Here is a 26765-nt window from a genome sequence, read left to right as displayed (position 1 = left end):
GAGGATGGTGAATAGAAAGCTGAGGAAGGAATTCGCCCACCGAATGCAGGTCGAGTGCAGAACTGCTATTCCCATTGAATTAACTGACCAGCTTCCTGCTGTCGAGCCAGTGGAGAATGATACATGCATACTTTGTGCAGGAACAGTTGTTGATAGCGATGGTGATGATGTTGATTGGCTTCAATGCGATGGGTGAGAAAAACATACGTATTTTAAAGCTAACCATATGTTCAGCAGTTGACACATAGTAGCCAACATTTGCAAAATGTGATAACAAGTGCTTAAACAATGAAGTACTACAGAACATGCAAAGCAGTAACAACTAACATGCATTTACAGCAGAAACATCATATGATACACCAAGAAGTATATGGGCTTCGGTCCCAGTTTGTTAATATATCATCTGTTTTCATCTTAGAAAATGGCCTCTTGGCTGTTGCTAATTATGTCAATTTGATTGGTATCCACAATCTAATCCTTGAAATAATTGTTACCAAACAAAATGAAAAAATTCCGGATTTGTTTGCATACATTTTATTGTTTATTTTAGTTTATAACTATTACATTATTATTATTATTATTTATCAACATGTATGTTACAGTTGTGATGAGTGGTACCACAGAATATGCACTGGGATAGAATCATCAGTTTCGAAGGATAGGCAATTCTGAGTGGGAGTGCCCATTTTGTGAAGAAATTTAATATGAATATTTGTATTTAGATAAGTTGATGGTTTACCAAAACACCAACTTATAATAAAGTCACCATGGCAGGGTTGTAAGGTGAATACATAAAGTTATCAATATGTCAGAAACTTGACATGTGCATTTTGCTTTTTAGATAAAGACACTGGTTGTGTCAAAAGAACACTGTTCTGTATATAGCAATAGGTCTTATATGTTGGGTTTCTATTGGCACCATTATAAAGTGTACGCACATTGCAGAAGTGATTCTCTATAACATCCGAGTTGATGAGTCCAATTATAAGTGTGCCCTTCTTAGATGTTACTCATCTGGTAAGTTCCAGTATAGTAGTTAGACAATTTACCATGTCCCACGTACATTCTGCGGTGAAGCATTCATACCTCTTAGCATCCAGAAACGGCTTAAAGTAATCTAGTGCCCTTTGTATTGTCTTCATCCTCGGATCACCAAGGGAGCTCACTGTTTTCTGATCGTTGAAAACTTCAATCAAATCACATGTAACTTCAAGCAGTTCAATCAGGCCATCAACTTTAGTGGGATCGCTAAGCATTCTTCTATACATCTAAAACAAAATATAGCATGAACAAAGGTGTGATATCAATGAGATATGACAATCCCATTGAGCTGCCTGTCTGAAGGCACCCGCATTATATTTAATAAGGACCCCTGGATTGAGCTTGTCTTTGCAGCATTATAGATGGTTGGTCAATCAGTGATATAAAATGATGAGATATATGGATGGTTCTTGACGTTAATTTTGTTATGATGGTAATCAAGCCTACCCACTTGGAAAAATAGCTACCAATCATGTTGGTTGTTGTGCAATGTGAAACCAATCTTGAAACTGTTCAGCATATCCCTATCTAGCATAGCCTCAGCCAGGTCATTCTTCATTTTTAGGCTAGTCGTGAGGAAGAGATACTCATTAGTTAATCTTCTGGCAATACTAACTTCAGTTTCATTAGACCATCTGTACAGATCAAGAAAGTGGTCCCACACCAAATATCCTAAACCTGCAGATAAAACAACATCATTGAATAAAATAGATAATTGTACTATTGGAAATGTTGTCACAGGTGACACTAACTTACCATTCCTGCTCTTAATCTTGCTCTTGGTCGCCACCAGCCTGGATCCATATAAAGAGTTTTGCAGCTTTTTCACACAGTGCTTAAAGAAAAACATATCATGTAGTGACATGGAATATCTTACTAAAATATTGTATAAATAATATATTTTAAACAACCAAAAAGTTTGATTTCCAGTCCTTACCTTAGGATCCATCATCCATGAGATTGTAGCTTTACTATCATTCATGTTGCGGCTAGCATATGCGTACGATCTGATTGGATGTGTAATGTTGATTTTTATAATTTTTCTGTTAACAGCGGCTCCATCAAGATGAACATACTCAACCTGTTTTGTAAAAAGTTAATTACTAGACGGAAATGAAGGCACAGGCTGACTGGTGTCTAATTTATATTTTTAGTGGGAAGACGTTTAAATTCATTCTATCCATTGATTATTATATTGATGATCTTCTCAATTTTTGATGGATAATATAGCCAAGACACTTGACTTTTGGGGGCCAAGCGTCTTGGCTATGGGTAATGTATATGTACTATGTTATACAATAGCTTCAAATAAAAAACTTTGTAATGCAAAATATCATTTTTTCAATGCTAGCAATAATATTATGGTTTAACTACTTAGATCAGTGCCTGAACCATCTTACTATTATTTTATAGAGTCATGAGATAGATGACCTTTGGGCTCTGTTGGTTGACTCACTATCGTGGACAGACAACTCCACCAAAAGACGGGTCATGTTTTATCTATTAATTACTTACAATGAAGTCATAGACATGTAGATGGTAGATAACATCTTGGATAAGATGGTTCAGTTCCTCCGCTGTATAGGCCTTTACAGGATAATGGCAAACTGGGAACTTGAAGCCACCGTACCCGTTGAAGTAGAACTGAAGGACGTGTTTGGCCAGCACACTATCCTTCTCATCTCTCAGATTGGTTATTACTGGATCCAGCTCCTCAAAGCCAATGAACTCATGTAAGCCACTACCACTGCCGTCATAAGCCACTTTTAACTTCTTCTACAAAACAAGCCACTAATATGATAAGCCCAGAGAATCGGTATTATAAAATTTTGCCCATCATATGAAGAAGTTAATAAACTAAGAAAACTGTCCCAAGTCCCATTGCATCTCAGTGTCCATCCATGAAACAAAATTTACCTGTATTGACATCTCGTCAACAGCTAGTTCGCCTTTTACACCTGCCAACCCTCTTTTGTTGGCCTCTCCACGCAGCCAAGCTAATAGATCAATATTTATGCCTAGACTTTGCTTTATCTGGTTCTTATGCTTGATTAGTGTACTCTCAGCAGGCACAACTCCAATTATCTTGCTCTCTCTGAGGTTCTTATAGGCATCTGGACTCTTTATAAATAGTCTTAGCATAGTGCTCATTGTCCTAAATCAATAGAATTATGCTTGTCATAATATGTTAATAATGTTCATTTTTGTTTACACCTACAGTAGCTGTTAGCTACATGTTAGGTCGAGAGAAGGCAACTTCACAGACTCAACAAGATATTAGATTGGGTTGTGATATTGATTTTGAATGTCAAGAAATAAGTATGGGTAATCACTCACTCGTCATCATATGATGCATTGGGTGGCAGACCTCCTCGCTTCCACTGCTGCCTGACATACTCCCCAAACTCAAGAGATATACATGTAGCATCAAGCTGATCTAACAGCTGGCTCTGAGCATCGGTGTAGTGTTCCTTCTTCACCTGAAATCTTCGTTGTGCCTAATAACGACTACACTTGGAGCATGTTGGGTCAAGAAATACGGTTCACATACAGAAGGGCATTGCCTGTTGCATTCTCTAAGGTTACACACTGCATTAATTATCAGCTGAAGGTGTTCTGGATCTGTGAAACTATTGTCAAGGTTGAAAGGCAGAGTATGGCATGTTTTTTCTTTTACCATCAGAAAAACAGTTTTATTTTCTGTGTTAATAATCAGAATTTTGAAACCAGTGTCACTTGAAAATAGCAAAAGCTTCCATGTTCCATTTTCATCAAGTTTGACGCTTTTAACTTCAGCAGTGATTGTTATTGTGCTGAAAAAACCCTCATTGACTTCAAGAGCGGGGGTTACTTCCAGTATTGAAACATTATGGTATTTGTATTCACCGTTTGATTTTTTCTTCCGAGTTCTGTCAGAGAATTTGGGAATCATTTTTAATGTGGCATTTGCAAACTGCTTACTCAACTCTTGTGTAAAGCCAGGTAGGTGATGTCCTATATCCTTACGATATACCAAAGTCTGTCCAGAGTGGAGTCTGACATTGTAAAGCAACCTAAACAAATGGGACACAAACCAATAATAAAGAGTTGTGGAGGGTGGGGAGGGTAAATCTGAAATACCACATGTGTCCTTAAGTGGGTCCAAATTGGCAATATCATCTGATTTAGACCCACATAAGAACACCTATGTGAAATGCAATATAAGAGTAAGGAATTGTGCTACCTTGGCTTTACAGGCCAGATATGCTGGTGATGTGCCTTGTCCTGATTTATTTTATCATAAACCAAAAACAATCCATGGATAGAACCAGAAGTGTACACTGTATACTTGTATAAAAAAATCAAAAGGAAAGTGAATAATAGAATATTGATCCATCCACGCTATAATTCCTGTTACATATACAAAACAATGATCACGATCACCTCACTCAACTTTGTCCTTGATGTATAAATGAGGACAGCTTTAAGCAACTATTTCAATCAGATAACCATGACATACAGTACCCAACTTATAATATGAACCATTGATTAATATAAGATCATACCATTTCACTATTTCGGCATCAGGTGAACAATTAGATTTAGGTACTGCTTCAGCCATGCTAACAAGTCTGCATCGTATATTTCGCGCACGTGGGTAGATAAGCACTTGGTTTTGTTTACAATAGTGTTAACCCGATTTTAATTGGTTTTTGCATGCTTAAAAGAGACTCAAAAAGATCGGGAGCACTTAGCAATGCTCCGATAGTTACTAAGATGTTGAATCAGGACGTTAGGCTAGGCTAGCGGCGACCATTTCTAAAACAGATATTGGACAGTCTCAAATTAATAGGGACTTTGGGAGAAGTTTTGACAAACCATAAGGTGAGTTGTGCAAGACATGACTTGAAACTTGGAATATTTTGACATGATGAGTGGCTCAGTCGATTGGTTTAGTTTTTGTGTGTGCTGCTCATCGAATTGGTGAGATATTTGGGTGGATACTTTTGTTTTCGCTCATAACTACGTGGACCTTTGTTGCTTTTTTGTGTGTGTAGACTACGGCCCGGTCTCAGCTTTGGCAATATCCCCGCTAAAGGACACCTGTGAGTTTAGGCCTTCTGATGGTAATCCATTTATTATTTTTCGCAATTTTTATATTTTGACGAAAATAATTTTTGTAACATAAAAGTATATGTAACAATGGATCATTATGTCTTGGTCGGTCAGCATTAAAAGCATGAAACAATGGGTTTACTAGCCTTTATTGAACATGTCAATAATCTTTATACAAGACTTGACTCAGAATGAAATATTGTAACATCGGCTAAAACAATTCTGGTTATGACAGTGTTACAAATGCAAAACAGCAACAGTTCTCAATGGTGATAGTCAAAAAAACAATTCCGTCCTTCAGTGAAGCACAACCTCACTGCACACTTGAAACATTTTGTATTAGTGAGATTGATGGAGCAGAGCTTACATCTTCCTCTCTTACTGTCTTTTAGTGGCCAGTGATCATGATTATCATGACTGGTGTCATAGAAAGGTCGGGTTTGCCGTTTTAGAGTTACGACAAGTGAATTGCAAGATGCCTCTGAGGGCCGACCCCTTTTACGTTGAGCAGCAACATGCACTAGACTGTTTGCAAGTGTTGACTGGAAGTGACGCTGAAGAAGAAGATCATCTTTTGGCAGTTTCAATAGTGAATGCTCTCTACGATACATATTCTATGCATTTACCAAAGCAACATTGAAGAAGTGCCAAAATATCAAGCACCGCCTAGAGCGCATTTTTTACCTGTACTTGGCCAAGTAAGAATCAAGCAGATCAATTCCCCCTATATTACGGTTATAGTCACCTATAACTGATGGCATGGTAACATATTTTTGTTGTTTAGTAGTTTTGTCCCAGCGTTTAGCAGAGACAACTGGCTCACAGCCGGTCAGGGTGGAAAGCATAGTGACAGCCCGATTATCAAACCAGCGTACAGCGCTTATGTTGTGCGTTCTTTCAACTCTTTCATCACTAGCTCCGCAGCCTTGTTTTCGAAGTTCTTTTTCAGATTTTAGCTCACATTTTCCCCTTTTGTTCTGTCTCACAGTCCTGGTGTAAAACATACATTTTTTCTTTAGCTCAACCATCAATGGCAAGCTTGTGAATAAATTGTCGGCATATATTTTATAATTTTTGCCAGGTTCCAGTGTTGAAGTAAGCATCATCACAACATCCCCTCCTTGCCTGAGTTTGGTTCTTATACCACTTCCTCCTTGGTAAACATCAAAGTCATAGAGCATTCCGGCTGGATCTGCTCGACCCCAAATTTTGAACCCCCATGGATGAGGCTTGCCTTTGATGTATTGCCGTATGGAGCTAGTTTTTCCTCTGTAAGCACACATCATTTCATCAATGCTGCAGTGCTCGGATGGAGTGAGCTTGAGACAGTTTCCACGCATCTTATCTAACCAAGGCCTTAGCTTCCACAACCTGTCTTTCTTTTTAGTACAATCAGACACAGCCATGTTGTCCATAAGTGTAATGTTTGAAGAATTTTCTGAAACCGGTTGCGACTCATTACACTAGCCACTGGATCATACTGAGTGTCAGCTGCCCAATATTGGCAAACTCCATTCATGCGAACCAGGCCCATGTAAAAGTACATGCCCAAGACTTGCTCAATTTCTTTAGACGTAGTATTGATTGAGACTCCATTCTTCTGGACACTGTAAACATCTGTTTGATTCACTATGTTTTCAATCATTTCCTCCGTCACAAACCTTTGAAAGTAACAGTTACTAAGGGGGTGTCAGTTTTTTGGTTATCAGGAGCAGCAACTTTGGTTCCAGTAAATTGACTATCAGGAGGTTTGAACTTTTTGTTTACCCATGTAAAAACTGGCGTTTCCATGTCCTCAGTAAAAAATCTCGTCAACATTTTAGCAAGCAGGACATCATCATCATCACACTCTGAATCTTCCTAAAAAACATGATAATGTTTTATTAGTAAAGATATTATAGGCTTAGTGTGATAACTATTACAAAGATTAGCTATAGTGCCTGCCATTTTATTACTGCTTTGTACAAGTTTTTGTAAAACAAACTGCAAGAAAATTGATCCTAGTGAGCTACTAAGCTTCAAACTCACCTATTCGTTCAGTCCATCTGGTCTAAAGTCTTCATCAATTTTGCAGTCATCACCTCCACCATCTTCACTTTCATTACAATCAATACTTTCCAAAATGTCAAGAACCTTGTGATAATCAAAGAGATGCTTTAAGTTGGCCATAGCTGAAAAATAGCATTTGGCAAACCTAGTCAATATTTCACCCACCAAAGCCCATTGTTACACTGGCGTAACATGGTATAAGAGTATCAATACAACATGCTCAGCAAAGTTATTATTTTCACAAATTGACATTTTTAGGTGTATCTACTTCAACTGTGTACAAAATAATTAATTATTATCAAACTGGTACTCACCTTGTGTGCAGTTTTTGGAATAAAGAAGAAGCTGTTCTAATGTTCAAAAGCCATGCTGGAAGCCATGTTGCTTTTTGCAATGGGATCATGAGAAGTTTTTGTCCAATCAGATTGCAGCAAGTTTGTTGTTTAACTAGCACATGGCACTTTATGAAAACATAAGCATGAGCTGATGGAAAGCATTGCTAAGTCCTGATTTAGAGGTACAAAGTTCATGTTACATATATGTTACAATGGGCTTTCCAGGGTTAATTTTAGCGAATGTTAACATATTACCATAAATCCACATCTCACAGTTGCGAAATGATTTTCAAGTTTACTTGTTTCTTTGATAACTTCTTTCAAGGAACTCTATGATTCTAATGTTACTTGCTAGTTAGTCATCATGATCGACATCACTCACATTGTTGTCAAAGTGACTGATGACTGCGAGGTTATTGAGGCCACATTAGTGGTATTGTTATACTGGTATTTAAGGATTTGACTCACTTGAATACCACACTAACATCAATGATTAATAACCACTAGTTCCACTTCAATCTAACTAGTTGCTATGTTCATTAGGCACAGGCGAGCCTGTGCCTAATGGACATAGCAACTGTCGATTAGGCACAGGCGAGCCGCCTTGTTTGTTATGGTTGCCAAGAGGGGAGAGTTCAATTTATAGGACGTGCACTAACTATCTGCGTCAAGACCCAGATCGTTAGTGCAAGTCTACTATGCTAAGCCACAGATATTGATGTGGCAATAGAAATATTCTTTATTCAAATAAACTAAAACTTAATACACAAGTAGCAAAATTCTAGAATATACAAAAGATAACAAGTAGTAAAAGCTAAGTAATATAAATCTCTTACGCTGAACAGCTGTATCTGCCCTTAAACTCTGTCTTGTATGTCTACAGGTGTCATTGTCAAAAGAGGATGAGCTAATAAAATTGTTCTTTTTATAGGCATTTTGGATTGCCTGAGGTCAGGTATATAAATGTTCAGTATTATATCTTTATTTCGTAGGAGTAAGTCCATTGGAGGGAACACTATCTTGGGTATGCCATCAGAAAAACGCTGGTCTTGTGGGTTGGGTGCCAGGATTGCATAATATTGCTTCCATTGGCGCGTATGCACGTCAGGGAAAAGTACTGGGTCAGGGTGATGGAATGTTCAGTTATTTTTGGCGATGCTTGGTGTTAGTTAGTAGATTTAGTTGCTTCTACATTCCTCGATGGTTTCTGCAGATGATGTTGAGGCAGTTTCTATGATTGATTTCTTCCAATTCTGAAGTTCATAATTTTCTTTTGATATTTCCAATTATCGAATCTTTTGATATATCTTAGGCGTCTTGCTGCTTGTCGGTATCACATGTTTATTCTGTGATCCGGCTACATTCTTCGTTGGTATCTTGTTTTCGCAATACCTCAATACAACAGTATCGACCATAGTAGTTCTAAATAATATGTATATTCTATTATAAAAGGTATGAGAAGAATATTAAAGTAAACATTTAAATACTTTTTACTTCCCTTCAGCATGTTACATGCAGTTCTCAAAAATCTCTCTCTTAGTTTAATTTAAATGGCAGTTATTTAAGAAGAACTTCTGATATATTTTTAGCAAATCCAAAGTCAAAATCATGTCGAAAACCATAGAAATCGCTGCTAAGTTTTTTCATGATCGCAACTTGTTTTCATTTTTACGTCCAACTCTTCCTGGAAATAAACTTTATCATCAAAATCTACTCTGCAGTCTACCCTCAACATCAGACTGATGTTCAGGGTAGCTGTACCATTTGACTGCAGAGTAGATTTTGCCTTGCTACGTCTAGAATTAAATTGATTTTATGTATTTACCGGGTACATTTGCTGCAAATTCCCATTCAGCCGCCGGTCTGTACTTGCAGTATGGATGGTCAATATGAAGCGAAATTTGTGAACTTCCACCAAGAGCTCTGTACTCTAGTCTGATCATTTTGAAAAGGCTTACTTTGACAGGACAGGGCACATGCATCGCCTTACTCAGGATGCTGTCTCAACCGTATTTGATTTTCCGCCTCATCTTCCGAAGGCACATTATATGTTACAAAGAAATACGTATTCTCTGTATTTTTATCCACCTCTGTTTTGATAGCATGATGTTCAAAACATTCAGTTTTGAGTAACCAAAAGAGAGATGAAACTTATCTTATTTGGAGGGCAAGTGCTCTGGGTGCCACTTTGAGAGGGGTCCAAAAAATGCAAGAGAGAAAAAGAAAAGAGGGGGAAATGAAGAAACATCATAATCCTTAAAGGTTGACTTGCAACAAAATTCACATTACAGTTATTTGATATCAAAAGATTCCCCATGTTTCACTCTGTTGTGTTGTAGGTGCCAAATATGTGGAAATGCAATTACAAGCTCTTAAAAACTCAAAAACGAAAAGCAGCCGTAGATTGGAATCTCTTTATTTGTCTGACGTACTCATTACAGTTTGGTCATTTTCTTGTCACGTGATGCTATCACGTGAATTGAAAGGCCAATAAAAAGCTCAATATAAAACTTATCGTAGCACTAGTTTATGACAAACACTTTGGGTTTTATCGAAGACCCCGTACCAAATATAGATGCTCGCTATTTTACAGTTTCGTTTTGGCTTGATCTAATTGTCAAGTCGTAATCTGATCAAGTGACCCAAATCCCAATACTTCGCAAATAATTTTTGCAGCACTTTTCGATTATCACAGGTGACCAACAGGCTCATCATGATTATCAGACAATGATATGTACACCTTCGAGCTAAGGTTAATAAACTAAATGATTTTTTACGGTAAGTTATAAGATATCAGTGCTAAAAGTGACAGCATTACAATGACGATAAAATAGACAATAACAATGACAATAAACATGGTTTTATTGAATGCGTGAAGTATGTGTGTTAAAATATTTTGAAGAGTAAGGCTCATGAAAGTGTAAAAAGAAACCATCTACCACAACTACGTCACATTTGAGCCACTTTGAAAAAGAATCCAAACTATGGCGGTCTCCTGTGGCTGCGATTAACTGTTTGTTTTTTAGCTTTTAAGAGCTTGTAATCACATTCCCACATATTTGGCACCTACAACAGAGTAAGACATGGTGAATCTTTTGATATCAAATAACTGTAATGTGAATTTTGTTGCAAGTCAACCTTTGAGGATTATGCTGTTTCTTCATTTTCCCCTTTTTTGATTGTGGCGCATAATCCTTAAGGATGTTGCACCCCCAATCCGCAATATAACTGCATTAGAAATACAGTTTTTGACGGTTAAAATGCGAAATTTGCTAAGCTCAGTAGCTTTCCTCCCTCGCATTTATAGTATCTTTATAGGATCTCGTAACTTCGTGCCTCCATTATATAATTCTTAAATAGCTTTTTAAATGTCGAAAGTTTGAAAACTCATGTTGATATAATTGTTGTTACTATGCTCGCTATTATGTAAGTTTCATCTGCTTCTCATACTAAGTATTGCGCTCTTGGAGTAATTGGCATTTTGAAGGGGGCGCAACAATTGCAGAAGAGAAAGGAAAAAAGCGGCAAAATGAAGAAAAATCATAATCCTTATGGATTATGGGAGACATACGAATTATTGAGGCACATAATCTTTACGGATTATGTGCCCCAATAATCCGTAAGGATTATGTGGATAAAGGGATTGAAAATACCGTTTTTGAAGGCTTGAAGTGTGAAATTTTCTATAGCTCGGTAGCTTTGCTCCCCGCATTAATTATTTCTTTACATGATCTAGTACTATTTTTTTATTTAGAAATAGTGATGTAATTGTTGTTACTTTGCTCGCTACTATGTAAGTTTTATCTGCCTCTAATTCACTGTTTGCCCCTGGCACCATAATCCCTAGATACGCCACTGGTGCTTTCATGTACAAGTCTTACGCCTGTTTTATGTCTGTTTCCAGCCAAAATTTGTAAATGTATCATTATTTTTGCTTTACTGCTGTCGATATCATATTATTTATCATCGAAATCATGTCATGGTCGACTTACATTGAAAATGCCGCTGTAATGCCACTTTACTCTGTAATGAAAAATTTTGACTTGTATAAAATTATATAATAAAATAATATTGTTGAAGACAATGCAAAACATGATTTGCAGAACATATTGAATACATCATAGCCCTGTTACCATCTGTGCTGAAATCTTCTCTGATATATAGATTTATGAAGTGTAATCAGAGCTGTATTGACAGGTACTTATGAATAGCTCAACTCAATTTTAATGGACCAAATATTAAGTTCAAAAATTGTATGCTCCACTTCACTAAGTGAAAACAGTCGAGTCCACAAACCACCAACCAGGTCCAAGAATGGTTTTATTAATACTTCACCAGAATCGGTGGGTTAATTGATTTCAACGAAATTGACGTTGTTTTGCGTTTACTATTTCGGTCAACTCATAAAACCATTTTTTCTATAATTTAATTAACTAGTTGAATGGACCAGTAAAATTTTCTACAAATTGATACTAGTTAATACTAGATAACGCAGACTATACGTGACTTTTTGAGACACATTTGGTTTTGCCATATATTTGAACATATTCTGTTAGTTTCTACTCGATTCATCTACATGTGGCACTTTAACAAATAGACTTTATAATTTTGAACTCTGCCTTATTTCAATGAGTAAGCAATCCGATACAACACTCGGCTTTGACAGAAAGCCCTCTAAGAATAGCGTTAGTGAGCCACCAAGGTCCATTGGATCGGATAAACAAGAAATTTTCTGCCATGGGAGATGCGGTTGATTGGCAGCAAAATGCTTTCTGCGCAGTAGATTGCAAGGCTGAAGGTTTAGCAGAAATTATTCGAACCCTGACTCAGAAAGAGTGAGAGTTGACTGACTGAGAGCTGGAGATGAGAGTAGAGAGCTGCTTCTTGCCACTACCAAGTCATGAGGTAAGTTAATTTGGACACAAACCACAATGAGACAATTGTGAGCTAAGAAAATCACACAAAAGTGACTTGATAATGTTTAGTCTCAGCTTTACAGGTCGAAGTGATGATGACTCTGAGAAATTTGATATGCAGTTCGAAACTTGTCGCCTTTTGAATGAAGTACCGAGATCTTTATACATGTTAGTGTTACAACGGTATCTCAAAGATTTAGCAGCCACGTATCTGAGAGAAATAATAAAGGCTGAGGGTAGCGCAATGAGCTACCATAAAGCAAAAATACTTTTGTGAAAGAGATTAAATGATGTAAAAAGAGAGGAGTAGGTACCAATGAAAGTCTCAGCAGTGAAACAAGGTAGCACAGAAAATATTCGCAGTTGTTATGAACGTCTTCAAAAAATTGCTGCTTGTGGGAGTGCTGGGGAAGACAGCCATTATGTTTTATTGCACTTTAGATCAGGTTTACGACCAAGCATCAAGGAGAAAATATTTCTTTTAAAGACTTTTTTGAAATTTTGCGTGCTGCCATTGGTGTAGAAACTGCCCATCTGTCAGATAAAACAGTCTCTGATGTTGCAGCATATTTTTAAGGCGTTCAACTACACTCACGTCAAGACAAAAGATTGGATATGTATGTGAGAAAATTTTTTATATGCATGTCAAAAAAATTTGGCTCAATTTTGTGATAAGCGGGCACTAGCCAAGGAAGTCAGCCAAATCTATTTAATAAAGTTAGGTTTTCAACTTACCAACAGCCTGCATATAGACCCAACTATAACAGCGGTGCAAACGGCGGTCAGCACAGAGCAGCTGACCAACCACATAAGTTGCCTCGGTGGGTTAAGGACTGGTTGGCCACTCAAAAGCCTCAATCGGATCAACAGCAAGGCGAGTATCTTACAGTATATGCATATGCTTCGGCATATGCATATGCTGTAAGATATGCTTATGCCGAAGCATATCTTCGGCATAAGCATATCTGAGAAACAATCATATGCTTCGGCAGCATTACTTACAGCAGCTAATGAGAAACAATCGACTTTAGAAGAAGTAGCCTCCAGCCAGGCAAAGGATAACAATACAGTAATTTTTACAACATGGCTATAGAAAGCATTGACGTGCCTGTTGAGAAGGCTACAGTCAAACAAGCAGAAATAGTACCTTTCAAGGTGGCCATTGTAGTGCCAGCTGTCAATTTTGAGGTAGCCAGGAATTCTTAGATAAGTTCAGAGGTAAGCAAAGTCAGCATTACCTTTGAGAAGGTCGCACTAGCAAGCAATAGTGGAGGGTCCCAGCAGTTGTGCGGCGTCAGGAAAATCTAACACAGACAAACGATTTTGTTTCATTGGGTGAGACAATTAACATTGAGCAATCAGCAAGCTATGGCGAAGAAGCGAGTGTAAGCTAAGTGACTACTAATTTGAATCGCTTGAGTAGACAAGCAAATGATGCAAACAACAATGATCACTTCCGCCATTCTAGGCCACCATTCTAGGCCACCAGATGTGAATAGGAGAACACCAGTAGAATTGGATTGTCATGGGCAACACTTTTTTTGTTGTCATTTTTTGCACTGTTGGCTGTGGGCCAAGTTCAGTCTCCTATGTTTTGTCGGACTGGGCATACAGTGGCAAATTTTCAGTTGCCCAAGCTACCACCCTGCATATTGCCTGACACTACTACTAAAGCTGGGCGGTATGTCGGTATTACCGTTTTTTGCGGTACTTGCTTTTAAAACCGAGCGGTAATAACGTCACAATAAAACCGCGCGGTGCGGTTCGGTCGTTCACGCACCGAGAATACTGAACAATTATGTGAACATTCAGTCGGTATCGGTACGCACTCAGGTAGACCGAGCAACTGTTGTCACATGGTAAAAGTGGCGCCAAAATAGAGCAGATTGATTGGTGGATGGAGATGATGTTTCGTCACAGGAGGCCATCCTTTGCAGGAAGAAGAGTCGTCATGCTAGAATGTACGGCGAGAGTATCGCAGAAGGTAAATGCTTTCATTGTTTCTTATTATACTCGATGTTAGGCCACGAGTGGTCACACTTAAGGTTTGTGTCGGTACTTGGTGCATTAGTTGGTATGGCTGGGAGGCATTTGATTTTTTATTCTACTCTCTATGTCTAAATCTATCGTATGCATGGGTGCGGTTCATCATTTTTTTTATTTTTGATTCAATAAAGATTGATGCTAATCAGATGGACAGCCGTGAACATTGACTTGCCAGTTATTGCAGTTTTAGTGTCCGTACTATTTTTTTTATAAATCTAAATAGAGAGGAAACATTAGCTAGGCAGCAGAATTAATGAGAATATTATTTATTCCAGACTCAAACTCAAAATTTTCGAATTTGTTATGACTGTCAATGATAATTTCCAAACCATACACTATGCCAGTTGCATTATCTTTTTAATTGTAATAATTAATTCCTTATCATTAGGAGTTTTGTTTCCAGTCTGCACATAACTAACCGCCTGAACTTGAATAAAATCTATCATTTTAATAATGTGCGTTATTTCTTTGAAGCTCTCAAGAACAAAATTTTATGATATAGACATTGTTCAAAGCTTTTAGAATGACAATTACTGATATAGACATTGTTGCTTGCAAACTTTTACTCTTCGCTGTTCACTCTCTTCACGTTCGCGGACTGCTCTATATTTTATGTTTCTGTTTACTTTGTAGTTCGTACTCTAATTGATTTTTGTCATCATTGGTAGGGGAAGACACCGAGGATGCTGTTTTGGGGTTTTTATCACCGACATCATCATCAATGAAATCTACCGAAGATGCAGATTTGGAAGTTTTAACACCGACATCATCGAAATCCGATGTTTGGCAATGCTTTGATTCACTACATTAGATGTAGAAACCACGCTGCTTACTTCTTCCATGTTAGTTATTAATAAGCACGCAATTTATTTGTAAATGTATGTAGGATTGCAGTAAACGCTGGCAAGTTGAATGTTGTTTTATATACGGTATTTGTAATTACATATATAAATAAAATAAATTGTCGTTCATTGCTGAAGAGCTGGGTTTATTCTCAACAAACATGGTACATGATTTTAGGTGTCTGTGATTTTGTATTCTATGCTCGCTTTCTACATGCTCGCCTAAAATAAAGAATACACATATCTAACTTTAAAGTTAAGAGTGGTGGAATGAACCAACAGGTGGATTGTGCAACCTAAATGCCATCCCTTGTACAAAGGGACCCTGTACTCAAGTAGAGCTGGCTAGTGCTGCGTAGCAATGGTAGGTAGAACGCAACTCCCAAAAATCCATGCGGTTTTGTCTCATTTTGCGGTATTTGTTGGTGTGTAAACCGAACCGTAAGTTTTTGGGAGTTGTTCTCTCAATGTCGGTATGCGGTACGGTATCGGTTTAAACAGGTGCGGTTTCGGTATACAGTTGGTGCCCAAAACCGCCCAGCCTTAACTACTACTGCCTGACACGTGAACCGTACAACCTGACTTTGACTTTGTACAAACCTAATTTAATACAATACAAAAATGCAGCATTTCTTTGTAAAATTGTACAAACTAAGATTGTGTGACGTATTTTGGATTTTTTGGTGAAAGACAGACCAAGACTGATGACTATTTAGACCAACTATTTCAACAGAAACTTGCTATTCTATGCATTTATGCACACATTTCGCCATGGTGAAATGGTACAAATTAGCTCCATTGGATAAACAGATAGCAGAACCGGAATTTCACACTGGTTTAAAATGTTGCACGAAGTACAAATTTACTGTGTTCAAACGACACGGAGACGCCGAGAGCTTGGAGAGCCCCACCATTGTGATAAGCCACAGCAGCTACCTCTCTGACTTTTGCAGCTTAAAAGACGGCTCTGCTCTGATGTAGGAGCCAGACAAGCAAGAGGAATGCAAATACTTGTTATACCAGACCCTCCTTGGACCCTCCCTAGACAATTCCGAAATCGTTTCTGGGTGTCAGCAAATGGTGAGTTAGCATTAAGTTTTACCAAAAATAAACTTGTGCAGCAGAATAGCGAATAGAGTGGTAATGTCGAATTGTTAGATCAAGGCGTTGCCTGTAGCTGAGTAAGCAATGCGACTAGACAAAAGCGAGGTATTGGTGGACAAGTAACCGATAGTAGGTAATGCCAAAGTACAAGCTCTTGAATTATGAATTCATCAGAATTACAACCACATGTCTGAAGCATTATTTCTAAATAATTGTCATGTCATGCAAGCACTTGTGCAATTAGTGACAAATTCACTAGAGCGAAATCCGACATTGGCTGTGAGAAACTTGGTAAATGATAGCTACATATATGCACTTTTGGACGGACTCGAAAGTTGTTCTGGCATACTTGGCGAAGGAACAGAAGAAGTTGCACAACTATATAGCCAATCGCATTTGAGGGATAAAGATGTCATCAGACACAAGTCAATGGCACCATGTTAGCAGCGATGAAGAAACGGCAGATATTGCTTTGCGAGAGATGAGCTGCAGCAAACTACAGGACTCAATGTGGTTTTCTGGCCCTGACTTTCTTAAGGAACAAGACATTAAAGAGACGCTTAATGCACAGAAAATCAACAAGGAACTGGGCAGTATTGGCCTTGAGATGAAAAAGGTCAAATATGCAAAAAACCACAACTCTCATAATGAATGAAAGGGACCCAAAAGTTCGCAAGGTACATGTACAAGTAAATTCGACTAAGACAACCAAGAAAATGAAAACCTTATTGCTGAATGACATTGTATGCAAGGCCTTTAGTTATACTAAACTTGCAAAAGTATTTGCTCGCATTCATAAAATTGGCAAAGGACAATCATTAAAAGTACAAATCTCCCCCGCAGACATAGTACATGCAGAAGAACTCGTAATAAAAACTGTTCAATCTCTTCATTTCCCTAAGGAGATAGAACAGTTGCAAAACTCCACTGAAGCAATCAGCATGCGCCAATTGTCTCTCTACTTAGATGACAAAGGTCTAGTCCGTGTTGGTGAGAGACTGAAAAATGGGAAAGGCTTAACAAAAACTCACAAACATCCAGTGATCATTCCAAAGAAGTCCCATTTAGCAATGATTATCACCCGACACTATCATGAGGCTATTTTCCACTTTAGCCATCAGAGATGTTGGTTTTTGGATAGTTAAGGGAGTTAGTAGGGTAAAAGGCATATTGAGCTCTTTTTTTCAGCTGTGCCAAACTTTGAAAACCTGCAGGAAAGCAAAAATGAGTCTTCTGCCGGAGGAGCGCTTAGAGAAAACACCACCTTTCACTAACATGGGTATAGATGTGTTTGGACTGTTCAACACCAAAGACAAGCGCACAGATAACAAGCGCTGAAGACTTTTCTTTACATGTCTTTACTCCAGGGCTATGCACATTGAGATGCTCAAAGACCTTACCAGGGATGCCTTCCTAAATGTTCTACAATGCTTCACATCGATCAGGGGTCCCATCAAAACACTGATAAGCGATCATGGCACAAACTTTGTGGGCACTGCCAATGAGCTGGAAAAACAACTATCATGTGTGGAAGATGAGTCTTTAGAAAAATATTTACATGCCTACAAAGGGGAGTTTTAATTCACCTCTCCTACGGAAAGCCATCAAGGTGGGATATAAGAGAGAATAATAAGATCTGTCAGAGAGGTCTTGAGGGGCATGGATACTCAAACTCTCCGTACTTGCTTCTACGAGGCCATGAGCATTGTAAACAATAGACCTCTGACAGCTCTGGATATCAATGATCCAGACAAAAACATTATTACGCTAAACAGCTTAGGTTAAAAGTGATATGCCATCAAAGCTCCCCCTCCCCCAAAAAAAGCGCAGTGTTTGTTTCAGGAGTTCTGGCTCTCTTGGAGATAGAATGCTTGAGCTATCTCACTCTGAGGCAAAGATGGAGCGAGACAAGAAAGAATGTCACAGCTGGTGACATAGTGATGCTAGTGGAGGAGGAAGATGGAAGATGTAAGCTTGGCGTCATAGAAGAAGTGATTTTAGAAAAATACTGCTTGGTCCGTAGAGCAAAGGTTAGAAAGGGTTCCTCAGATCAGGATAATAATGGAAAGGATGACTAAGGCAGTGATACTTGCAATACCAATCCAAAAATTGACTAAGTTAATCAAAGGTACAGCTTTTGTTATATGGAATTGGGAAGCGACTAACCACTACAGCACACAAGCAGAGCAATCAAGTGCTGATGCAGAATATTAATAAAGTAGATACAGATGCTATCATTTAATAACACTCAACTAATAAAAAAGAATCATTGCTAAGGATTCCTCTTTTGCCCCTCTACAAATAAACAGTATGACAACCTTGGAAGATTTGTTCAGTTTTCTTTTAAAGAATCGCAGTCAAGTGGGTATCTAAGGAAGAAGGTGTGAGATAAGTATATCTTGATGGTAAAACATAGTAAAGAGGGTAAAACAATATCATCTTATAACTCAAAGCCAGACATTGATGTACACTATACATATTTTTTGATGTCAATGTGACATCTGACATCATAACATGTCAGCTCTAATAGCAAAACCTCTTTCTACAAAGGACATTGATCTTCGCTTGCTTTTTGCCTCTGTCTCTGTGTGTCTGAGACAAAATTTAGTTTTGTAATGTTATTGTTGCTTTTTTGTATTTTGTGTTTGGCTTATGTCATGTATGACTTTGTATATATAAGCAAATGATACTCTTTTATATGTGTCAGTCGTTCAGTAAGTTTTCTGCTCAATTCATTTACATGTGGCCCTTTAACAAATAGACTTCATAATTTAGAACTCCGTCTTATTTCATTCCGTAAGCAATTCGATACAACGCTGGGCTTCCACAGAAAGCCCCTTTAGAATAGCAGAGTTAGAATAGCGTGCTATCACAGAAGATAATAACATTTTTGCAAAGGTAATTAGACAATTGTGACAATTATATGACTAATCAAAAGGGCTAAAATCTCAAAAATAATATAAACTTATTTCCATTGAGTCTAACACTCCACTTTTTATGAACAATATATCAATTGCTTAGAACTAAAGCAATTAAAGCTCATCCAATCAGCTAGCCAATCTAAAAACCGACAGTGAAACAATTAAATAAAATGCTTGCATTGTCTGACACAACCACGAAAAAAAAACTACTCCAAATTAGCAATGTTTTCTGTCTTAAACAACTTATGATACTATTGTGAATGCAAGAATATCAACTCAATGGTACAAATTAGTTTGATTTGTCTGAAAATTAGCAAAGCTGATTTAAAAAATAAACTGGCTGATCAGCCTACATATAAAATCTTACTAGTTGATATACTATCTTACTATATAATCTTACTAGCTCCGAGTTGTACAGGTAATAAAAAAGTTTTTGCGTAGAAAATTTATTTTAAATTTGCTAAATTTCTTTACCCAGTGAATTTGAATAACAAAATCTAGATAATCTTGCGATAATAAAATCTGTTATTATAGCTTAAACCAGCATTAGAAAAAAAGATTGCAGAATGCTCTTTAAGCATGCTAGCTAAAGCATGAGTTTTTTAAACAATTGGCATTAAAAATTGGCAAGTGCAATAAGTATTATTTGCACAGTTAATTCATGGTATAACCATGTAGCCGTATGGCCTAATGGTTTAGTCGCTTGTCTGCAGACTGGTAGGTTGTGAGTTCAAATTCCATGCAAAGTGCATTTTGCATGTCTGAAGCTATCGCTATAACTAGACACATGGACAAACGACTGACAGGCAAACGGGCAAACAACTAATTGACCAACGACCTATGTAAGGACAAATGACCTATGTACGGACAAATGACCTATGTAAGGACAAATGACTTATGTACGGACAAATGACTTATGTAAGGACAAATGACCTATGTACGGACAAATGACTTATGTACGGACAAATGACCAATGGACCAACGGACAACATAGATTTGTATATATAGATTTATAAATGTGTACAAGTTATGAGGGTTAGTTACAGCTTGGCTGTGTTAGCCTATACAACCTCACGTGTACAGGTTACAATGGAGTGATTTACAGTTCGATTATGTTAGCCTATATGGTCTCATGTGTACAGTTATAATAGAGATATTTACAACTTAACTGGGTTCGTCCTTATAACTGTTTTTATATGCATTATTTTTATTTCTTCCGTATTCATATCATACTTAATCTTATTTTTAGCTACTTGTACTAACATGCACATAATCATATTTGTACATGGAAACAGTTCATAGCCAGCCTTAATCTAACTCTAATTGAAGTTTTCATTTGTTTTTTCACAATTTTGTTGTTGTGCCTGGTTACCCTTGTTTATTGATCATAAACATGGAAACTATAAAAACTAGTAAAAAAGGGTTTTTTTAGTTGGCAAGTTTATTATTAAAAAACAATTAACAGTGTATATCAGTAAAATACAATGATAGATCAATATACATGTGTACGCTTAATAAACTGCATCAAGTGTAAACAGACTAAATCTAACATATTTACAAAATACATAAAATGAATACTGTCATATATTTACCAAGTATTATAATATATTCATAGGAAAAATCAATGTAATACAATGATCGTCAAATTTAGAATATATACAAGATTTGATTAAAGCACTACTCCATTTCTTCATTTTAGATAAATAACAACCTATTTGCGGACACGCTAACTTATTTTGCATAGCAGCACACAGTTCTCTTGTGATGAGCATTTTAACTCTGTAAATTGTATGAAAACCTGATGAGTAGTATGTTTCGAGAAACCTTTTTGTTATCAAGTATTTGAGATAGGACAACTCCAATTGTTTTACTCTATTGATACATATTTTAGTAATAAAATTCTATTACTATTTACAGTAGTAATTCACGCAATACTAGGTAAAAATATCAAATAACATGATCTACTATCATAACTATCTATATAAATATCTATCAACTCCAAAAAACATATTTTTTATGTTATAATTTGTAGTTCTATCATGTAATACAATTTTTGTGTATACAAAACTGTTCAGCAAAGACTTCTCTGTTAGGTACACTAAACATACCACTCCTTAGTCGGATGTGTTTGACTTATGCTTACTGAACTGGTCAAGTCAGGATCAACACCATTAGCATAAGGTTCAGCATGTTTGTGGGGGAGGGTCGTACATGCCTTGCTAGGAGGTGATGATTTTTTCGTAAGTCTGCATGCTATGATAAGGATGATTATAAAAGTCACAAACACTGCACCGCAGATTCCAGCCAAGAGAGGAATATTTTCCATTATATCAAACACGCTGTAAAATAAACCATTATATGTGCTAGTATGCTGGCACAAATGTGGTACGAAGTGTGTGGCAATTAGTCTTATGCAGAGGGGGTTGATGAAAAAAGATAAGATTGAACGAGAACGTTTTTTATATTTTAAGTAATCAGCACTTTCACTCTCAAGGATATTTTTATGTCTAACTGAATGATGAACATGTCATTATATAAAGTGATATTTCTATGTCTAACTGAATGATGAACATGTCATTATATAAAATGATATTTTTATGTCTAACTGAATGATGAACATGTCATTATATAAAATGATATTTTTATGTCTAACTTAATGATGAACATATCATTATATAAAGTACTATTTCTTATCAACTAAAAATGTAAATTTAACTTATATGCTAACGAATAGTGATAAACCCTCCAGTGTAAACGTTACATATTAAGTAGGTTTTTTTGCATTTCTTAGCTGAAGAGCTATGAACTAGCTTTTATGACAATAGAGCATGATTAAATTAAGTGAGAGTTGTGATCACAACGATTTTAGTTTTTCAATAAAAATGGGAAACAAACAACCGATTATATTTTGTCTAGTGTTCAGTATGAAATAATTAGAAATGATAAATTGGAACAAGTTAAAACCTCTGAAGTTTTTATTTTATTGTACATTTTGCCTTTTGATGCTGCAATGTTTAAGTCAGCAACGCTTAAACACCAGCATCCACCTTAAAGTAACAGTCTCGTGCTTTCAATGCAAGATCAATGACGTGTTTACTTTAGTAGCTAAATCTTTTAAAAAATTGTCATGGTAACCTTTTTGGTTCACTAACTTTTAAAGTCATGAAGGCTTTTTATTATTAAAAGGCTTATTTATCTTTGTCGGTCTCGAAAACAACACAATCGACACAACAAGCTCTGCCCATAAATATGTGATGTATGCTAGCTTTTTAGGAACGAAAGTTGGGGATGTCCATTCCAATTTAGAATGATAGAGATGGGTGTCTTAAAACCCATTATTATCTAAATTTAGTCTTTCAAAATAATCTCAGTCTTTTATTAAAGGTAGATGAGCTATTTAACATTGCTAGCTTGTTACAGGATGTTTAATAGGCTAAACATCAAGAAAAATTTAAATAAGCTGAATTTAGATAATAATGGGTTTTAAGACACCCATCTCTATCATTCTAAGTTGATATGAACATCCCCAACTTTCGTTCCTAAAAAGCTAGCATTTGTCACATATTTATGGGCAGAGCTTGTTGTGCCGATTGTGTTGTTTTCGCGACCGATATTGAAACGCTGTAAAACGCCTTCATGATTTTGAAAGTTAGTAGGCCAATTTTTATTTTTAGTACAAAATCTGAATCAGCGTGTCTGATTTACCTAGCAAAAATGATGAAACCTGTATGTGACAGTTATGGTTTAATGTTTCCCGCCAGACGTTATTGCAGCATCAGACTACAAATGTACAAGCTATATCTACACTTGATTAGCGGTTTTAAAGTCTTGATCCAATTTTTTGTACACAAAAGAATCACTCTAGTAATTGGATAAATGGTTTTAGCGGAGAGAATAAGCGTAAACTTTGACTGACCTACTAGGTGGAAGAGTAGAGATTTTCTCTAGGTCTATCATCGATACACTTGGCGGAGTTTTGATTCCTTTTGAGGAGGATTTCGTAAGATGGAAATTCTTTGTTGTAGAGACTACAGCTATGCTTCTCCAACTGTAAGATAGCACCATATGCTACAGAGATAACATTCTATAACAAACTTTTTCTACAAATAGCATCATTTAGAAGGTGTTACCATTGAGGTAATATTTTAACACAGTTTTTTCACTGAGACAGTATTATATAATACTGTAACTTTTACCATAAAGATAGCATTGGACCGCAAACTTTTTTTTTTAATATGGCACTAAATAGCAAATGTTCCCACAGAGATGTCATTGTACAATTACTATTATTACATAATAAAGACAGCATAGTAGAAATACTCATAACTGTTTCTATAGAGATAGCATCGTATAATGACAGAGACAAATCATGTAGTTATCAGATTGCCAGCAATGGCTAAATGGTAAAATACCAGCTTTCTGCAAGACTGCAATATGACAGTGTCAAAATAAAACGATTCGATTCGACAGCAATTTACCTATCAGTTGGTGTATATGAACTGATTTTAGTTTCTGGTATAGTAATTTCATAGCCAGGGTCAACCAAACAAGGTTCTCCACATATCTCGTCTTCACTTGAATCTATTATAATTTCATCCCAAGGATTGACAGAACTGATGGGCTTGGCAGTATCTTTCCTGCACATAACACAAAATATTATCATTTGAGTTCCGGGTACCTTCAACAACAGTGGTAGAGTCTAAGGCAGTCGAAGTATGAAATTGTCTCCTCTTGACTAACTGTGTGAATATCAAAGGTTAATAGTAGAAAGTTAAGTACCTCACAGGTGTCTCTTGACATGGCACTTCAGTTATCTTTTCTGGGTGAGAAAAAATATCTTCATCATTAATAACCAGACCAGCTATATTCCCTCGCAAAGATCGATTGCCATTGCAACCTCCAATATGCACCTGTGACTCCAAGTTGACTACATTCAGTCGATCTGTGTGTACACCACAAAAAGTAAGTTTACCACAACATTTATAAGATAGTGTATATGAGATTATCTGTTGGCAGTATGCTTATCAGATCTCAACTGAGTTGTTCATAAAAGCAACAGGAGCATGATAGGAGTGGGTAGAATCACATCGCTTCTTAAATGTTTTACTATATTTTAAGAAAATGTTTATATTTTTTGCATACATAAGTATTTTTGTATTGTTAAATACACTTATTTCTACTTTCAGGTTAATATTTTGCACTTTCATCTAATCTTCGAGTTATGTCAAAGTGAGCATTTTACATTCAGAGTCGAATGCCTGCCCATGAATACACAGTTGAAGTAAGTTATTGATAGATTTTATATAACATTTCATATAAGGTTTTTGTGATTACAAAATTTGATGTTGAAAGGAGTATGTATAATATATGATTCATGTGTTATAGAGCAAAAAGAGCAGCTTCTATTAATACTAGTTGCATCTCATATCATTTGTCTGGTAGTGTCTTAATCACATACGATCTACATGAGGTTCTATTTTATAAATAAAACAACAATATTTTATAACTGTACGAGATAAATTTTCTTTTCAATGAGGATTGAAGTTTTTTTATTGTTGTAAGTTCATTGGAATGCAGCATGCAAAGCAATGAGTGATGGAAACATGCAGTGATGGGAACAGACAGCTTGGAGGGCCAATGTGGAAGCACAGAAGCAAGCATTTGTACGGGGTGATACCTTACCTTCAGGGTTCCTGCTCACATCTATAAGAGTTGCAACATGTCTGTGATTTTAGAAGCTAAATATTCCAGATCAGTAGTTTTAGATTAGCAAATGATGTCTACAATCTCTGATTTGTCCTCAGTAAGGGTTCACAGCCAATAGTAATGTAAAGTGTTCAAGGTAAACAGTATAGATTTAAATTGAATCACATTCTTTACATTCTATATCGAATATTTATTACACACGGAATAATATATTATTACTAGTAACGTGGGCAGTTTAGTGTGCCATGAGAGATCGTCAGGTGTAATAACTCTATGTACAACTAGACGAATGCCCAGTGTTGCATGGGTTGTGTTTATTTCTGCGTAATTCATACCGTACCGGCTGCAGTGCTTATACTACAGATCTATACTGAATGCAATATTTTTGTTGGCTATATAATTTTTCAAGCATTTTTCTTCACGTATGGGAACAGATTTTTTGAGAGTGAAGCCATGAAAAATTGACATGCGTAAGAAGTATGTGCCTAATTTATTCCATAGTACAGTCAGTGGGACAGTGTAGTATATTGGATAAAAATGCCTGTCTGCAGAACTGGAGGTTCTGAATTCAAATCCGGTGAGCAGCGAATTTGTTATTACTAAAACTTTATCACTGTAACTAGTCAGATGGACGAACAGACAAACCAACACTGAGATTTATAAATATAAATTATTTTGGAATGTTGAGAGGTGATTGATTAGTGCATTTGTTAGAGCACTGGTGTATGAAATTAAGTCTCACGGGCAAGACTCTCATACGCTGCAATATCTTTCCTCACCTCAAACTGTGGTGACGGATTAACATGGCTCTAATTATAGCGATTATCAATTATTTATAAAGAGTGTTTGTTACTTGTGGTTACTATAGTTCATAATGAGAAAATATCCTAAAAGATTCATCCTATTCTGCTTGGCTAGTTTACCAAAGAAACAATACAAAACAAACACTGCATTTAAGTTTATTATACAAGTTGGTATATTTTACCATAAAAATTATAAAGAATTGTATATAACGAATAGATTACGATTTGATATTTTAAATTATATTAGTTTGTCACTTTTACCCATAAGACATGGTTTAATTTTTATTGCTGCTCAAAACATTGGCTGACATCGCAAGCTCAGTTATCTGTTTCGCTATCAGCTTGAGCCAATTTGCGGAAATAATTCTCATGAGCTTTTCAATTATTCATATTTCATAAATGCAGTCAACTTACCTACTTTTTGTGATAAATTTTTAAAATATTTCAAAATCCATTTAATTACATTTATATACATATACAGTATATTTATATATCTGTACAAAGATATGATTTGGAAAATGTTTTTCACTTTAAAATAAGATTAGCAGATCAGTAAACATTTCATTCAGCCTCAAAAACATTTTAAAAATTCAGCATCTGATTACAATGGCAATTGTTCGGTTTCAGTGCAAAAATCATTTGTGTGGAAACAAGAAATATTTTAAATACGAGGTTTTTTATAGTAAATTTATTGCAATTTTTTAAGGTCAACTACTATGCATTTTTAAAAACTGTTGTCCAGAATGTCATCTAAAAAAGATCATTTTTACTGAGCATGGGTCAACTATGGTTACCGTGTTTTTCTGTATATCAAACTCACTTATAACAGCTACAAACACATTGCAGTTATAATTCAATGCTTTTATATAATTCTAATAGATTTTAAATTTATTTTTGAATGTTTAAT

The 26765-nt window shown here is 36.3% G+C and overlaps 1 protein-coding gene across 1 annotated transcript in view; it reads right to left on the bottom strand.

Annotated features, from left to right (window-relative positions):
• Window positions 1-20206: 20206 nt before the first annotated feature.
• LOC137400840 (neurexin 1-like) overlaps window positions 20207-26765 on the bottom strand; it is a 35654-nt gene continuing 29095 nt past the window's right edge. Inside the window, exons 19-23 of the mRNA XM_068087182.1 lie at window positions 24129-24291; window positions 23828-23986; window positions 23266-23397; window positions 21458-21688; window positions 20207-20225 (exon numbers count right to left, since the gene is read on the bottom strand). Of these exons, the coding sequence (XP_067943283.1) occupies window positions 20207-20225; window positions 21458-21688; window positions 23266-23397; window positions 23828-23986; window positions 24129-24291 (704 nt within the window). The remainder of the gene's footprint in view (window positions 20226-21457; window positions 21689-23265; window positions 23398-23827; window positions 23987-24128; window positions 24292-26765) is intronic.

The sequence above is a fragment of the Watersipora subatra genome, chromosome 7, assembly GCF_963576615.1.
Source record: "Watersipora subatra chromosome 7, tzWatSuba1.1, whole genome shotgun sequence".
NCBI lineage: Eukaryota > Metazoa > Bryozoa > Gymnolaemata > Cheilostomatida > Watersiporidae > Watersipora > Watersipora subatra.
The sequence above is the reverse complement of the archived record's forward strand: the minus strand, read 5'-3'. Positions and strand labels throughout refer to the sequence as shown.